At 40.8% G+C, this 16,956-nt stretch overlaps 4 protein-coding genes across 9 annotated transcripts; 2 read left to right on the top strand and 2 right to left on the bottom strand.

The window, feature by feature from the left end:
* Positions 1 to 946: 946 nt before the first annotated feature.
* On the top strand, positions 947 to 3,061 carry kctd6b (potassium channel tetramerization domain containing 6b). Of its 3 annotated transcripts, none has more exons than XM_017712695.2 (3): positions 947 to 1,099; positions 1,660 to 1,748; positions 1,938 to 3,061. In XM_017712695.2, exons 2-3 carry the CDS (start codon positions 1,722 to 1,724, stop codon positions 2,622 to 2,624), a joined length of 714 nt encoding a protein of 237 aa, XP_017568184.1. In that variant the 5' UTR covers positions 947 to 1,099; positions 1,660 to 1,721; the 3' UTR covers positions 2,625 to 3,061. The 3 variants fall into 3 exon arrangements, with proteins under 3 accessions (XP_017568184.1, XP_037397046.1, XP_017568185.1); XM_017712696.2 differs by having other exon boundaries at positions 985 to 1,099; positions 1,913 to 3,061; XM_037541149.1 differs by lacking the exon at positions 1,660 to 1,748 and having other exon boundaries at positions 980 to 1,099.
* Positions 3,062 to 3,593: 532 nt separating this feature from the next.
* On the top strand, positions 3,594 to 5,329 carry LOC108436319 (small integral membrane protein 4). The gene is made up of 2 exons (XM_017712736.2): positions 3,594 to 3,998; positions 4,905 to 5,329. Exons 1-2 carry the CDS (start codon positions 3,845 to 3,847, stop codon positions 5,000 to 5,002), a joined length of 252 nt encoding a protein of 83 aa, XP_017568225.1. The 5' UTR covers positions 3,594 to 3,844; the 3' UTR covers positions 5,003 to 5,329.
* ognb (osteoglycin, paralog b) lies at positions 5,172 to 9,497 on the bottom strand. The gene is made up of 6 exons (XM_017712735.2): positions 9,235 to 9,497; positions 8,668 to 8,746; positions 8,418 to 8,582; positions 7,231 to 7,433; positions 7,039 to 7,131; positions 5,172 to 5,735 (listed from the first exon to the last, which is right to left on the bottom strand). Exons 1-6 carry the CDS (start codon positions 9,400 to 9,402, stop codon positions 5,565 to 5,567), a joined length of 879 nt encoding a protein of 292 aa, XP_017568224.1. The 5' UTR covers positions 9,403 to 9,497; the 3' UTR covers positions 5,172 to 5,564.
* A 4,306-nt stretch (positions 9,498 to 13,803) lies between these two features.
* LOC108436289 (protein BTG1-like) lies at positions 13,804 to 15,537 on the bottom strand. Of its 4 annotated transcripts, none has more exons than XM_017712692.2 (3): positions 15,428 to 15,537; positions 15,041 to 15,176; positions 13,804 to 14,238 (listed from the first exon to the last, which is right to left on the bottom strand). In XM_017712692.2, exons 2-3 carry the CDS (start codon positions 15,156 to 15,158, stop codon positions 13,886 to 13,888), a joined length of 471 nt encoding a protein of 156 aa, XP_017568181.1. In that variant the 5' UTR covers positions 15,159 to 15,176; positions 15,428 to 15,537; the 3' UTR covers positions 13,804 to 13,885. The 4 variants fall into 4 exon arrangements, with proteins under 4 accessions (XP_017568181.1, XP_017568180.1, XP_017568179.1 ...); XM_017712691.2 differs by having other exon boundaries at positions 15,041 to 15,223; positions 15,314 to 15,536; XM_017712690.2 differs by having other exon boundaries at positions 15,314 to 15,536.
* Between the last annotated feature and the right edge of the window lie 1,419 nt (positions 15,538 to 16,956).

Raw genomic sequence — 16,956 nt, 5'->3', positions numbered from 1 at the left:
GATTTGGGGGGATCTATTAGCAGAAATGTAATATTATATACAAAACCATGTTTACATTAGTGTTTAATCACCTATATGTATGAATTGTTTTTGTTTTTAGTTGAGAATGAGCCGTTCAAATCTACATAGGGAGCGGGTCCTCGTCCAGCAGAAGCGGTCACAATGCCCCGTCATGTTTCTACGGTAGCCCAAAACAGACAAACCAAACACTGGCTCTAGAGAGTGCCTTTCATGTTTTTATGCTTGCAGCTTGAATTCGGTGGCACTATAGCACCAGTTGGAATACGGAGAAAGAAGAATCAGTGGTTGCTTTCGGTGCTGGCTAACCATTTTGTGTTGTGAGAAGTTTAATGGTGGATCATACTCATTATTTAACCCCAAATCAAGGGAGGATGAATTCTTGTCTTCAAAGAAACAAAAACATTAAGGAAACGAAACAAAATCAGGACAGGCAACAGCAGAAAACCTGACAGCCACTGTAGCTTCTACCACACGCTTGAAAAGGGAGGGGTGAGGGAGGAGCAGTTGGTTGCAGTTTGCAACCTCGCCGCTAGATGCCACTACATCTTACACTCTGCACCTTTAAATGCTCGTTTAAAGCCAGAACGCCCCTTTAAATGATGCTGCTAATGTTGCAGATAATACGATATGGGATATTTCAAATGTAATATTAATGTCTCCCGTAGAGTGAACATTCATAGGAAATGTAGCATGATACCTCCTCTCCCCTTTCCTGCAAATGCATTTAAAAGAATGAAATAAACGAAAGTTATGTGTGTCAGATGTTCTGTGTCATGATTTGTTTGCCGGTCTTGTTTGTGGGTTTGGTTGGTAATCCAAGGATAAAAGCAACACTGCTTTTAATAAAGGACAAGTTTTATCACTGCAGAAATATTGCGCATATTCGTGCCGTCTGTAGCACAGATGTGCTTTTCCAGTCACCCACGTCTATTAATGCGAGTGGCGCGTGTGCGCGCCACGTGACCAGCGCGGTTTCACAGCAGGCTTGAGCTGCATGCTAACTCACTACTGCAGTCCACTGTCGGCTCTGGACGCCTGCGGCTTCTTCTCCCATTCAACCACCCAGAACTGGGAATAGGTAAGCGTGCGTTTTGCTTGTTACCCGTTCGACGGTCATACAAAATGTATTCATTTATTTCTGTCCATTTCTTGACGTGCTGGCAGAAAGCTAACGTTAGCTGCAGTGACCGCAGCGTTAGCCTCCCAGCTTTAACGGGCTAGCTCTGCTAGCTAACTAATTAGCTACTAATGCCCAAAGGTGAAATTTGAGGAATGTAAACATCCGTCGGTATGGTAAAACTTCGGTTAAATCACGGAAAACCCATAAACAGATGAAACACGACCTTTTTTAACAACACTAATAGCCATATAGCGCTATTTTCGCTCTAAAAGCTGTTTACGATTTCAGTCACCTGGGTTATATTATAACCTGGCTAGCTGGATGTGTAGAAAGCTAAAGTTAACGTTATCTGGCTCCGTTACGAAGAGATGTACCATCCTTCCCCTTTCAGATGTGCGTTTGGACATTTTGACCAAAATATTCGTCGTAGCTGAGGTTCTAATGCGGCTTATTAGATACTGTCTCATGCTTGTGGTTTGCTGACTTCAGTACTAACTGTACTGTGTCTCTCTTCGCAGATCTAAACAACTATTCCCTGAACGTTCTCCGTGTGCCAGACCGGTCCAAATACCCTTATCAAATGGATAATGGGGACTGGGGGCATAGGGTAAACTATAGGGTTTTGACAACTAAATAATGTTTTCTGGCTATTTTAATTTTTTACTTAAAAATATTTAAATTAAATTTACATTTTGTAAAATTTTCCACAGGAATCGTAACTCATTAAATGCTGTGGTCAACATCCCCTATCTGTCCTCTCTTTGTCTTCAGTGTCTTGTCAATCATCTTTTTATAGATGACTCACCCAGTCACCTTAAATGTTGGAGGTCACCTCTACACCACTTCAATCGCCACGCTTCAGCGTTACCCAGACTCTATGCTCGGGGCCATGTTCCGCGGCGACTTCCCCACCACACGGGACACCCAAGGAAACTACTTCATCGACCGGGATGGGACACTCTTCCGCTACATACTGAACTTCTTGCGCACATCTGAGCTCACCCTACCAGGTGACTTCATGGAGATGGACCTGCTTCGCAAAGAAGCTGACTTTTATCAGATTGAGCCCTTAATCCAATGCCTCAATGACCCCAAGCCGCTCTACCCTCTGGACACCTTCGAACAGGTGGTGGAGCTGTCTAGCACCCGCAAACTTTCTAAGTACTCAAACCCTGTAGCTGTTATCATCACACAGTTGACCATAACCACCAAGGTTCACTCCCTGCTGGAGGGAATTTCCAACAACTTCACCAAGTGGAACAAACATATGATGGACACAAGAGACTGTCAGGTGTCCTTCACCTTCGGACCATGTGACTACCATCAAGAGGTGTCTCTCAGGGTTCACCTCATGGACTACATCACTAAACAGGGGTTCACAATCCGGAACACCCGAGTGCACCACATGAGTGAACGTGCCAACGAGAACACAGTGGAGCACCACTGGACTTTCTGCAGGCTGGCTTACAAAGTAGAAGACTGACAAAGCTCAGAGCTGAAAACTGCTACATTTCCCATTCGGTTGCTGCTGATGCCAATGCTATAACTTAATTAAGCTGTATATATTTTAATGTTTGTTGTGTGACCAAACTCATTAATGAGGGGAAAGGGAAAAAAAGAAAGGGTGACATCAGGCAACTCAATGTTATACATCATGAAAGCATTTTTTTTTCCTCTTAAAATCTTTCTAGGTTGTACCAAGGAGGTCGACATGTTTAAATCCATCCCCAGTAGGTAAATTAGTCTACAAGAAGTATACAAATCTTCAGTCATGTAGTCAGTAAAAACAGGCACCCGATAATTGTTCCAAATCACTCTAGACACAAATGTGTGCACGATGTGCGACATCAAGGTGTTGATTGCATGTGTGCTTCTATCATATACCTGAAGTATTAAAATATCAACATGTCCAAATGAAAATCTATTCCATTATTTTGTTCAGGGCAAGGTTATTGCTCACGGCTACAGTCAAATGTGTGGTTTGAGTGCTTGATTTCTGATTCTGAGTGATTGGTTTCTGCAGGAAGCAGACTTTTTTTTTCTCTTTGCAGATTTGTAAATTGGCGATGATTTATTTCTAATCTATGTGCAGAAATGTAACGGTCTCAGTGTTAAAGATGTAACGACACTTTTTTTCGATGCAGATCCTGAAAACTTTAGCACTGGCCGATGTTGGTCTGATATTTTTTTTCTTTCATTTATGTATTTAATTGAATTTTCAATCAAGAAACCTAAGAAAAAAAGTAGGCCATCATGTCCAATCTACTCACTCTGCCCACCCAAAGGAAGAGAGAAACAGATGACCACATGACATCACACAGTGTGAGGATGTGATATGCCAGCTCTTCTGGGCATGCAGTTATGTTCCCCCTGGGCTGTTTTTGTGAGAATCTGATGCAGCTGTGCAGCTTTTTTATGAATCGTGCGCTCCCCCCTCCGAAAGCCCACTTGGTATAGTCCTTGATGAAAGCCCATTTGGTACAGTCCTTGATTGACCAATGAACGCACGCCGTGACGTTTACAACCCCATATTCTGTAATGTCAGCCTCCAGGAGCCATGCCAGGGTATGAAGAACGAAGGGAAGGGCACGGAAATTCAACAGCCTAGTTTAAGTGTAGCAAAAGTCTTCTTGATGGCACAAGAGTGACAAACTCCTAGGCTCCATTGGCACCTAGGCGGCGAGACATTTCGAAGGAGGAGACATGTTTAAAAAGAGCAAAAACCTGAAGTATATCCTGAGTCTGGTTCCGGGCAAACGGCGCTTTGGGATCTACAGATTTTTGCCCTTCTTCTTCTGCATCGGCGGCGTTATGGAGTGGGTCATGATAAACGTGAGAATAGGAAGAGAGACATTTTGTAAGTAGCTCCTGATAAACGTGCAGCCTTCATGTGTTTCTCTGAACCGGGTGCTGCGCTGCCTGTGCGCGGTATTTAGAGCTTGTCAGTCTTGGGTGTTGATGATGCAGCAGCGTTCCCAGATTTCAGGATTGCAACGGCTAAAAACAATAATAATACAAAGATTTGAACTTTTGGTAAATTAAACGTAGCAGAATCAAACCCACGTGTGATTGTTTTAAAGGAGTTTTTTTTTTCTTCCATTTTTATTTGCATATTTTATTTTCATGGGTTGAAGGGCAAAGCCTGAAACTGGGCGTGACAGTCTTGATTGCGTCACCCAGCAACAATCTGATTGGTCGCCGCTCAGTTCATTTGCATTTGCAGATCCTTTCATGTGCAGCCATAACATTAAAACCACCTCCTTGTTTCCACACTCGTCCATTTTATCATCTCCCCTTACTACATAGGAGGACTCTGTAGTTCTACAGTCACAGACTGTAGTCCATTGTTTCTCTGCACATTTTGTTAGTCACCTTTACCTTGTTCTTCAGTGGTCAGGACCCCCACAAAGCAGGTCTTATTGGGGTGATGGATGATTCTCAGCACTGCAGTGACACTGATGTGGTGGTGTGTGTTGTGCTGGTACGAGTGGATCAGCCAGCGCTGCAGGAGTTATTAACATTTACAACTCAGTGTCTCTGCTGGACTGAGAATAGTCCACCAACCAAAAACATCCAGCAAATAGTTTCCTCTGACCACTGACGAAGGAGTAGAGGATTCTTTACTCCTACAGTTCTCTACCCCTGGTCTAGATGCTAAATCTCACTGATGCTCAAGATGCCAAAAATTAAAGCATGGTGTGAACAAAAATCAATGTGTAATTTGTAGCAGCTTTGATAAAATGATGTTCGTCTTTCTCTTTAGATGACGTCTATAGGAGAAAACGCTCTGAGAGGGAGTACCAGCAGAAAATTGAGGACGGACTGATAGTACTTCCCGAGTCAGAAACAAAACAAACTTAAGGATCATCTTCTTGGAAGTATACAAACCCATACAGAATGAAAGCAGAGTGGACGCTGAAACAGGACGCGGCTTTTCAAACTGGTGGATTTGAGACTTTACTGCCGTCCTGCCGACATTTTCATCTTTCGTTCTCTAAACAGAGGCAACAGATCATATCAGAGAAAGACATTTGTTCAAGATGGATTTATTAACAAAGGATTTTGAATACCGTGTCATACATTTACCAAATTAATGAATTTACTCAAACTTTTTCTCACTGTATATGTTAAATTTTCCTTTCCCTCCTCTTAACGGTACCATGTTAAATAAAAATGAAGTAAAATGATTAACATTACAAACGTTTACTTTCCCGTATACCACATGCCCTTAAAAACAGTATCTTACTTAAGCTACGTAAACACTTAGATAGAGAACTTTGGAAAAAAAAAGCTTCTGAAGCATTTGTGTAGATGCTACGAGTGCTTGGAATAACAACCAAACTACATCATAGTGAGACCAGTTGCCATTTGGCCAGTCACAGAGGGAGTGCTCTCCAGACATCCTCCCTTCTGTCTCTCCAGCTCACTTGTAGTGTCCAATTGGTAGAGCTCTCAGACAGATAAAGCTGTTGGGATGCTGGGCCAGCACCAGCGGATTCCCGTCCAGCCGCACCTCCTGCATGTTATACCTGATGTAGTGAGTGTCGTTGCCCTTGCAGAACGTTTCATCCGTCAGGGTAGTTATGTTATTGTTCTGAAAAAGGAAAGAGCACAATTATTCCGTCAGTAGTGAAGAATGTTAGTGGTTAGCTGCCTGAGACCAGATCTGTTTTTATTTTTGGGCTAATAATTTACTCTTGGGTGCTTCAGAAGTAGAACCAGTCAGGCATTGATTATACAATACATTGGTTAAATTACCTGCTGTTATTTGTAACGTGATCAGTTTTTTTTTTAACTTCCAGTTTCATGAACAAGTTATTACATGGAGCAGCAGATTATTTTAATTTTGGACAATGTCTATTACCATATTGTTTCTCATATTAATGGATTGGGCTTGTGGAAATACAGGGCTTGTGTCACTAAGCACCCAAGCTCCTTTTGATTAGGAGCGATAGATAAAGTCTAACATTCTAGAGTTGTTGATGCTACATCATGCAGTCGTATGCAAATGTTCACACTCCCCTGGTCAAATGATGTGTCATTGATTTTCCAGCAAAATTTTAAGATTAAAGCAAATTTCTATGCACAATTTGTATGTGCTGAGTTTAACATACTGTCCCCCCCCCCAATATGTTCAGTTCAGCAAATAAGCAGTAACTGTGCCTTTAAAATGAGCAGAAGTGTGTACTTATTTTTTACTTAGACAATCAAGAAGGCATGTAATCTGACCCGGGGGTGCCCAAACCTTTTCATACAACTGTACATCATTGCCTCCAAATAACCGCCTATCGCCAAAATGGTAACTTTACAGGAAAGGCCAAAAATCTTTTTATATTTAATGTGCAGTGTAGTGGGTTAACACCTCTGCCTTATATGCTGTAGACTGGGGTTCAATCCCTGTCTGGGTAAACACCCTACACTATACCAATAAGAGTCCTTGGGCAAGACTCCTAACACTAAAATTTGCCTGCCTGTGTAAAATGAGCAAACCGTAAGCCGCTCTGGATAAGAGTGTCTGCCAAATGCCTTAAATGTAAAGAGTTTTTATTCCAAGTGAATTTGCAGCATTTCTATTGGTCCATTCAAAAATGTCATACCATGTAATGGGCAGCTGCTCAGTTCACATGATTTAGAACAGAAATATGGGGGGAAAATGAGACACATTGTTCTTTTGATAGAGATGATATGTGACATGGAAGAAACTTACTACACTGGTATCTGGATTAAATTAAAAATTTGATAGATTTGCTTTTAGAAAGACAAATCACTCTTTAGAAAAGCTAACTCAATCAAATGCAGACTAGAAAGAACAGAATTCCACTTTTGTAATGTAATACATTACATTACTACACAACAATGTCAGCACGTGTACTTAAGTATAAAAATAATGGACAGACGTGAAGATGGACGACTCTCAGGCTCTCGGGAAATGGTGGTATGGCCTCCAGCTCGTTGTCACCAAGGTAGAGGTACGCCAGCTTTCTGAGTTTCTGCTCCAGAAGATGAAAACAGCCATTACAGCAAACTCAGGCATCACAAGTGAAACATCAGAGACATTTATAAAACGTTTACAACACCTCTGAAGCTACCTTAAAAGCATTTGTTTTCACGCCTTTCGTTTTGAGTCGATTGTGATTAGCATTGAGACTGGTGAGCTTTGGAGGCAGCATTGGTAGTCTGACGAGCCGATTCTCCGCCAGCGTTAGTTCCTCCAGCTGGTCCAGTTTAGAGAACGCTCCGTCCTCAATCTCAGAGATGACATTGCCAGTCAGGTCAATCCTCTTTAGTGTGGCTGTAATGAATGTAAATAGAAAAGCATTACGCAAATACATCATACAACTAGCAGTCCGCGTCCCAATTCAAGGGCTGCGTCCTTCGTTGCCATGGAAAAGAAGGACACGTTTCTCTGCCGCATGTGAAGGAGCCTTCGGAATGGCACAGCCAAGTCTGCAGTCTCAAATGCAGCCTCCGAAGGATGCAGCCCCTGAATTGGGACACAGCTTATGTAGAGTCAAGCTCTTACTGCTGGCCAAACCACTGATTTATAGGCCAATAAATACAGCAAGCTAACATTAGCATAACTCCACTTCAGCTATCAGATAGAATCAATAAAAAATCATCATTTTATCTCGTTTCAGCACAAAATGCTAGACAGAAACTTTTTTTACGCCTTTGGCATGAAGGAGGAAAACAAAATTAGCTACCTTGCTAATGTTAGCCGTTAGCTTGTTATTGTTGCTATCTGACAAGTCACTTCTGTCGTTCGGTAATCCATTCTCTCCATTATAATGATGATTTAAACGCAGCTGCCACAGATAAACGAGAAGCTGCCAAAAGTTTTTCACTTCGTAGCAGTTAACTACTATCTTACTTAGCCCCCAAGAGGCTATGTAGTTCCCTGTTTTTACTTCCTTTCAAATGCAATGGATTTCGCAAGAAAATACAATTTTATTGCAATTATTTTTGTTTACAATGCCATTTTAGGGCCTCAGTACTACCTGGCTTTTTAATGCATTAAATGAAAAAATATTTCAAACAGCCAATCCTCAAAAAATCCACCCAAAGCAGCTGCATTTTGGTTGGAGTGCACCTTTAACATTTCTAGAATTAGCCAGAAAGCTCTTAAGGATCTGAGAACACCCGCCGTATCAGAAACTTTGTTCTGGTTTGTGCTAAAAAAGGATTTGGAAAGCATCACACGATAGCTTTGATTACACTGATTCTGGGCCAGGCATTACACAGTCCATTCAGCCGCACCCTGACTAGCTCCACTCACCAATGTCAGCAAAGTCCTTGTTGGTAATTTTGGCAATTTTGTTGAAGCGTGCATAGAGGTATGCAGTCTCTTTCGGCAGAGCTGGCACTGTTTTCATCTCTGGGTTGACCTCCTCGCAATATACAGATCCAGTCAAACATACACACAGCAAGCAAGTGGGCAGATCTAGGGGGATAAAATGTTTTATTTGGTGTTAAATACTCTATAAAGTTTTAACATTCAGTACTCCATAAAGATGTGAATGTATCACCTGCATCTTTTTTCTCCAGTGCTGTGTTTTGGTCATCTTCTTCTCCAGGACTTTCGTAGTCTAAGACTACGACGTCCTTCTGTTTATCCAAAGAGTGATAAGATAATCACCACAGATCATAATATACTTCCTACATCATGCACCTAAAATCAGAAGCTTAGTTCCATGGTTGCTCATTTCAGATGAGTTACAGTATAGTGACCTGTTTGTGCTACAGTGAGTTGGACACCATCCCGTTATGGATTTAACAGCTTACGCTTTCCATTGCATACCATTGCTGGATCCAGATTCACAATATCTGGCGTTGTCTGCATATATTTGTGAAGAGTTGCTTTTCACTCCAGTATTTAAGGATATATTGAGGAACGTGCTGATGTAAGTTCATGATTTGAGATCCTGCTTCAAATCTAAGCACTTTTCCTACAAAAGGCAGTTTTCTTTCTGTGCAAAAATTGCGAATAATTTGCTCTGAACCTGTAATGGCACTGGCTTCTGGTAAACAGCCAGTTCTACTCAAACAAAAGCCTCATCAGTATCATCAGTATAGGACCTGAGCAGGCTTCTTACCTTTGGTGTCCTAGCCTCCATGAAAACTTCTCCATCTGTCTGGAGTCCTTCATAGTCCAGTACTTTTGATAAGCCTCTGTTTCGAGGCTCAGTTTTCTGATTTCGTGCTGTTGCACAGAATGTCCATGGCACAATCAGAAGAGAGAAGAGTAACATCCTCATGTCCATCTTCTCAAGTTCTCAGGCTCTGTGAAGGAGCAGGGCTTGCCTTCGTCAGTATGTGTGCTGAACTGAGAGGGGCAGTGCAGTGTGTGTCTGAAAGGAGAGACCTTTTAAAGCGATTTTGCCTCACAACTACTGAGACTCTGTGCAAATGACTCTTAACCCACTGTGTGCTGTTGCATGTCAAGTCAGGTAGATGTTCCCTTATATCAAGAAGCACCCTTGTATGCAATCATGTTTAAGTATCCTTATTGGCGCTCTGATGAAGAGATGTGCAGGATTTAAGACTTTGCAGATGTGCAATGCCAGAGGGAAATATACAGTGCACCAGATGCTCTCAGAGAATTACAATAGGCAGATTTATTTGGGAATTTATCTACAGAGAGTGTAGGCTTGGAAGTGAAATGGAAGCCTGGTGTTTACCTGGTTTAACGAGAAAAAAATGTGCAAAGAAGTACGAAGGAACACTTTTATGGAGAGACAGATACTTTCAGGGGGAGAAAACTTTGATTGGGAAAATCTGTAGAGGTTGTTGGAAGGAAAAATCGAGTCAAGAACGAAGGGGAAGACCAGCAATGGAAATAAGGGACAGTGAGTTCGACAGGAAATTATTATTAGTTCAGGAATCTTGGCCCCAGGTCATTTAAATACAGTGACCATTAAAGGATTCAAAGGATGTCTTACATGAAAAGAGTGTCACTTTAGCTTAGTTCTGTTGCCAGCTATGAAAACATGTTAATGTCTGTCCATCTGCAGCATCCAAAAGCCCTCTTCCATTACCCAACACAGCTGAGTTTATTGGAGGCATGATGTGAGAAGGAAAAGCTCTTCGCTGTCTTTCTGTGCCTAAGGGGGAAAAGGAAAACCTGATGCAACACACTACTAATAAATTGTCAAAATGCATGACAACACAGTACGCCTGACGGAGAAAACCTGAACATAAAATTAATTTGTCCCAGACGCCATCCCCTTCACTCACTGAAACCTCAACCCCTCCGCTGGTCCCCTGGGTTTAGCAGAAGAGACTTTGATAGATTTAATAGGACAAGGCGTCCTCACACTTCACACTGTGTTTACTTTCTACTTTAGACATGAAGGATTTTATTGAGAGAACATTTTGTTTGGACATTTAAACTCTACTTATTTATCACTCCATAAGAGGAAGATAGATGGATGGAACTGGCAGGAAAACATCTGCTCAAACAAATAGACTTTTAAAAAGCTCTTCCTCTTGTCTCCCATTGGGTAATGTTGCTTAAGCTGATGGAGAGGTCCCAAGAAAACAGAACAAGAAACAAAAGACCAAAGATATTTGCTGGTCGACCTACAGAGAGGTAGAGAAGGGCTTGGAGAGAAAGATTCGACTTATTATTGCAGGCAGACCTTTCTTTGCCGTGCAGTCCGGATATTTCAGTGCCTGCAGCTGTGTATTGGATTCATCATGGGAACTGTGAATGGCTGAACAGATGTGAAAGTGAGCAGGGAGAGCCTGGCGGAGCAGCCCTGCATCACATGGTGCTGCTCAGCCGTTAATACATCACTGCAGGTCACAAAGTGGTTAATTTGTCAAATTAGGACTTTTTTGACAGGAACCACTGCAACAAAATGTGTCTCATTGATAAAGTACTGTGCAAAAGTCAGAGACCTCAGTCAGTCGGTCCTATTGACTGCTAGGCATCCATAGTGTTGTCTTCTCACAATGGATGGACGGAAACAGCTGTGATTTTTTCAGATCTGAGGAGAGAAGTTTGATTTTCTTCTCTCTTGAAAATAAATGCTTGAAGGACTGTTTATCTGATGGTGACAGTTTGGTGGTGTGGGGTGCCAGATCTCCCGCAGTCGTTGAGAATCAATTGTTTTTTTGAAATTCAGTTTCAAAAATTCCTCTTTTTTTCACTGTTTTTTCCCTTGATTATGCAAGTGGGTTATCTAATGTCCCCAAAATATCTCCTGAGAAGTAAATAGCTTGTACTTAATAGCCATCTTGATTATAGTTCAAATGAAGAGAGGCCTGACTTTTGCATAGGACTGCACATCTGATTTTATGGAATATGTGCATTCTGGCTCTTAAAACTGCATACTTTTTCACATATATTATCTTATTTATTATGCTACAATGTTATAACACAAGACAATATTCTCCCCTAGAAGCACTTAATTAAATCAACATGTTGTATTTGAACACATAGGAACCAATCTGAAAAAAAAACAACTTCTCAAGTTCTATTTTATGATTCTTGTGCAGTCACCTACTGCTGCTTACTGTTTGGTATGGCCTCAGAGTTTTAATCTAGATCCAAATACAATATTCCGCTCTGAAGAAGAACAGCTGTTCTAGACCGGTTCTGCATTTTCCACAAAGTCATAAAGAGCAGTAAGGAAAGCAGCAAGACCACTTCTGCTCTGAGATTGAACATAAAAACAGGCCAGTAATGAGGGTTTCACAGTAGAACAGACTTAACTAGAACGGATATTTTTTGCAGCACACATTTGCTATGAGCTTTACCATCTTTGTCTGTTACAGATGCTTTTTGTTACAGATTTAAGTGGTTGGTGTAGTGTAGTGAGTAATACCACTGCCCTCTATAGAGCTTGCTGGGCTTTGATTCCTCTACTTGACTCCAACAAGAATCCCTCATAATGAATCCTAATGCTGCATTTGTCTACCTCATTAGTTCACCAAATACATAAATGTACAGGTTTGTTGGCTTTGGATGAATTTGGATCTAAAAATCTCCACTTGGCCCAGCTCTGGAAAATGATCGGTTTCAAGATTTGCTGACCTACATTTAGCATGCTCACAGCTCAGACACAGTGCAGCAGCACACTTTTCAGGTCATTATTTTGAAATGCTCAGTAAAAAGATTATAAAAATCAGTGTCATCAATGAGGCTCCAGCAACCCCCCACTACCCAAAGGTATAAGTGGTTTAGGGAATGTGTGTGTGTGTGAGTGCCATCAATGATGGAAGGTGGATATGTTAGCAGCAACTTTCCAGATTCATCAGACTGTTAGATTGGGTATATTCTCTTACTGTCCAGATGTGATGATACACATTTTCAAGTTTTATATAATTCTGAGCAGGAGAGTCACTAGAGGTTTATGGATGGTGTGAGTTACGCCTTTACTGTGGGGTTTGGGCACATGCTTCTCCTGGAGGATGTTTTTGAAGCCCCCGAAATGCCTGTTCATCTTTAACTTTTAGATCAGAAATAGGTGGAAAATGTATTTCAAAATAGCTTTTTAGTCAAGTTGGCACTTAGAAGAGCTTCATCTGAGTGTATTCAGAACAGATCATTCATAACTTACATACAGTCTCTGTTCACCAACACGCATCCCAGATCAAACAAAGATATTACTGTCAAGCAATACCATCTCCTCTCTCTTAGATAAGCTTGTCCTAGATATAATATTCAAATACACAGATTATAGATTGGTACAGTCTCAGTTTGTGCAAGCAGATAGAGCACGATTTTGTTCTGTAGTTGTGCTTACATGATTAATAGTCTAGGTGATGTGGTCGTAGTGACATTTGAAAGCACAAAAATCATTTTTCTCAATTAATTTTATATAGTCACACAAAAAAGGAATAAGGGAATAACATTTCTACAAATTCAGTATTCATTTTGCCGAAAGCTTAAACAACACTCACTCACTTACCTTTATCAGAGCTGCTTCCTAAGCTTCTTTCTCTCCCTCTTCATTCTAACATGTTATTTTTATTAAACCTTACAAGAACTCAAGGATCAGTGAGTTCATTACTTTGTTTGAGCTGCCATAAATCTTCGCCCTTAGCTGACTTTCAGCTGAGCTAACACCTCTTAACTAATGACCATCTACAGATTGAGGAAATTAGAGCTATAAAAAAAGCATTCTGATAAACACCAGAATTAGCTATACAGTAACAACAATATGTAGCTTTCTATTCATTTTGGACTCATTCAGGAGGCCCTCTAACAGGACATTACTGAGCGGTAATTCTTCTATATATTATCTGGTAGTGGCGGATTAAAGTAGCAGCACCTCTACAGTTTGTGCCTGGCTAATCACGGTATATGTAAATTTGGAGATGACTGAAACAGTTGAATAAATAAAAATCTAGTTTTTAACTAACAATGTACATTCATTAAGAGGGACTAAATAATATGCTAAAGCCCCCTTAAACCTGGCCTTGTCGACAGCCCTGATTCAGAGATCAAGCTTCGATTCAATTTTCAATACTTAGTGTTAAAAATATCTTGATTCTACAAAAATGCAAATTTTATTTCAAAACAAAAGACTGCCAAACATCAAGTTCTCATAAAAAAAACCTGATTATCACACCCTTAGTACGCAGAAATCCAAGATCCTGATCCTGAAGTGTTTCCACTACTGCAAATGACGCAGTTTAACGACATCAACAAACTGTCAGACTTTAAAGTGTTTTAATGTTTTAAAGAAGGGTAGAATTTACAGCAAAGTGAGGGTCTCCAGTACAAAATCTAACTGATCAGCCCGAGGCAGTCATCATTTTAAACTGCTTGGAAGGGCTTGACTGTCCAGTTCTCAGTGCCCCTTTGCAACTGGGTCCTTTATCTGTTGAGCTGGCAGTCCTAGGCTGAGATACTGAGGACTCGTACAGAACACAAGTGGAACCGTCTTCTCCTATCCGATATGACACTTCATAGGGGTCCACCCACAGCGTAAGCTCTCTCGGAAGCAAAGCGAAAAGCTGTTCTCGTGACAGTCCAATAGCACAGGCAGCTCTGCCTATCAAAGGGTCCATTTTGTGGTTGATGCGGAGGCATCTGTAGCCAGACCCTCGACAAGGGGCCTGAGGAAACCAGTGGTGCTGATAGTGCCCTGAAAAAAAGAGACATGAAGAAATGACACTACTGATAAAGTAATGAACTTATTCATGTTGTTTTTCTGTACAATTAAACAGACTTGTGTATTCATGATCACACACTTGGTCTTAAATGCCTGTTCTGGACATTCTGAAATCAATTTTATGTAGTTTAACCCCTTACATTCTCAGCCGTATTACACAATCAGGCGTATTATTGAGTAACTACATGGACTACACTGTAAACCGACTAAAGTATTCCTGGGGTTATAGTAGTGTGTAATAAAAGTTACTATAGTTGGGGTTTAATAGCTTTACAAGCACTCTGAACTGTACTTCGAAATCCTGTTTACCAAGACCAAAATATAGCTAATAACATAGCAAGCAGAAAATATGAATGGTTAGAAATAGTTGAATTAAACTGATCTGAATTGAATTATTGTTTGCGATATATTGTGCTCCACTTGTATATCATATTTTATTGTATTGCACTGTGTGTTGAGGTTTACTTTATTGTTGAACGCAAGGTGTAGTTTGATGTATTGCATGGCACTGCATTAGACAGAGTTCTGTGCTCAACTCTGTTCCTTTTTTCTGGGTATCTACACTGACTTTTGTATCTAGCAGTACCTGAGCTCAGGACTGTCTTTCTCTCTAACCTACTGGTAACTAGCAAAGATACTTTCTCGCACTTCTAAGTCGTTCTAGATACGAGCGTCTGCTAAATGCTGTAAATGTAAATAAAAAAGAGCGTTTTTTAAATCAGAAGACGGTTGAATATGTTCACAGGACAAACAACAACAAAAACCCTTCCCTTACCGAGCAGGGCTCCCTCCAGTGAGAGGCTGAAGTGCTGAAGCTGCTCTTCAGTCAGGAGCCCAGCTGTCCTCAGCAAGCTAGTGACAAAATTCGCAGCTGTCGAGATTTCCGTTTTCATCGTGTCGCCAAATGCTTTCTATCGTTCATTACACAGACAAACAAGGGGTAAAAAAACAGGAGTATCTGCGAAGTAAAATGAACGACATGTATTGAAGACGGAACTGGGGGGAAACACACAGTTTAGCCTAAAAGGGTGGAAAAAGAAAGACTCACCAAAATAATTCAACGATACAAAACAAGGCTGAAGTTTGAGGGGACTATCCTTTAAACATGTATAACCGTAGTTCTGTAATAGTGCGATATATCGACCAACTGTTATGTTTATACCTCTAGCCGCAGGCTGTGGCTGAGAGCTCTGAGAAGTTTCAGAGGGAAATTCGGCCCATTGTATCTGAACGGTCCGCACGAGCGAGCGTCACAAAGGCCGAGCTTCCTAAACATCTGACGTCATAATGTGACTCACGAGCGCCATCGCGTGTGTGTTCTTGATATTCTGTCCATGGATCATATAGTCTTGTATTGTGGGCTTTCAGGAGATGCACTAAACGGTCATATAACAATAACAAACAAACAAACACAGAAATAAATACATGAAAAAAATGGATTAGACACTTCGTGGTTATGAGCACTATCAAACAAGAGATATGTGTATCTCAACACAAAAAGCATATGGATGCACATTAGCCTTTGTAACACTGTATGTGCAGTTCTAATGGTATTGTGTGTCCATGTGCTTTTTGTGCCAGATTTCTTTCTTTTCTTTTTCCTTTAAGCCAAACTGAGTCATAATGCAGAAAAAGAAGCATTCCTACATATAACAAAAGGCCAAAATGTCCCATTTGAATGACAAGATAAAAAAATCTGGGGGCTGAGAACAGATTGTTTTATTTCATTTATTTTAGTCATTTGTACATATTCAATGTATGTTTGTTCACCTAAAGCATATGCAGTGGATTGCCCTCAGTGTTTGAGTTCTCTTGGGCCCTGTGGTCAGAGGCCTCCCGGGACCTCTGGCAGTCAGAGGCTCTTGGGCATTAGCCCCACTGGCCCAGTCAATAATCTATCCCTGATTTCCTCCACTGTGTGATGTTCAGAAACAAAACGTGAAAACCAAAGTAAAAATGCTCAAACACTTGGCAGCTGTGCTTCACTAAAACACACGAGAAAATAAAAAATACATTGTTTGTATGAAGCAGTATCTTTGATTTTTGTCACTTAAAGTTGAACAGCTTTTCTAGGATGAATGGTTTTAGTTTAACTCCTTAAAGTCTGAGGTAGTCGTATACTGGTTAACATCTAAATGATTCAACATCAGAACTGCATACATTTTATAGATCTGTAGTAGTTACCACATCATTCACAGCAGCTGCTGAATAGTAAGTGTTAGGATGAATAACAGAATAGCTTTGAGTTTCCAGTGTTTATTTTCTTGCCATGACCAAAGGAGCAGAAAAGAAAGTGTAGGAGGAGTAACCGCAGTGGAACGTGATTTCTTGCTTGATCCTCAATCTTAATTAGACATGTAGACATGTTCAGCCTACATGTCCATAATTTTGTGGTAGGTGGCAGAGAAAATGACTGGGTAGAGTGAGAAAGGTGCTGCACTGTCTCTGCTCTAATAGGGAGACTTTTCACAAATGTAGTAAACTATCAAGAGCTTCTGCATTTATACAACGGTTACAAAAAAACATATTACACAATGCCTCGTGTGCTGTACTATAGCAAGACGTTTATGCAAATCCTCAGAAAAGCAGTTGTATGGCAAGCCATTTCAGCTTTTAATCCACAGCTTTACTTGATCGCACAAATTCTGTTTGCGTTAAAATGTTATTATTACTATAGCAAAGACACAAAAT

Source organism: Pygocentrus nattereri, chromosome 9, assembly GCF_015220715.1.
Source record: "Pygocentrus nattereri isolate fPygNat1 chromosome 9, fPygNat1.pri, whole genome shotgun sequence".
NCBI classification, from domain to species: domain Eukaryota; kingdom Metazoa; phylum Chordata; class Actinopteri; order Characiformes; family Serrasalmidae; genus Pygocentrus; species Pygocentrus nattereri.
This window is presented reverse-complemented; position numbering and strand designations above follow the sequence as displayed.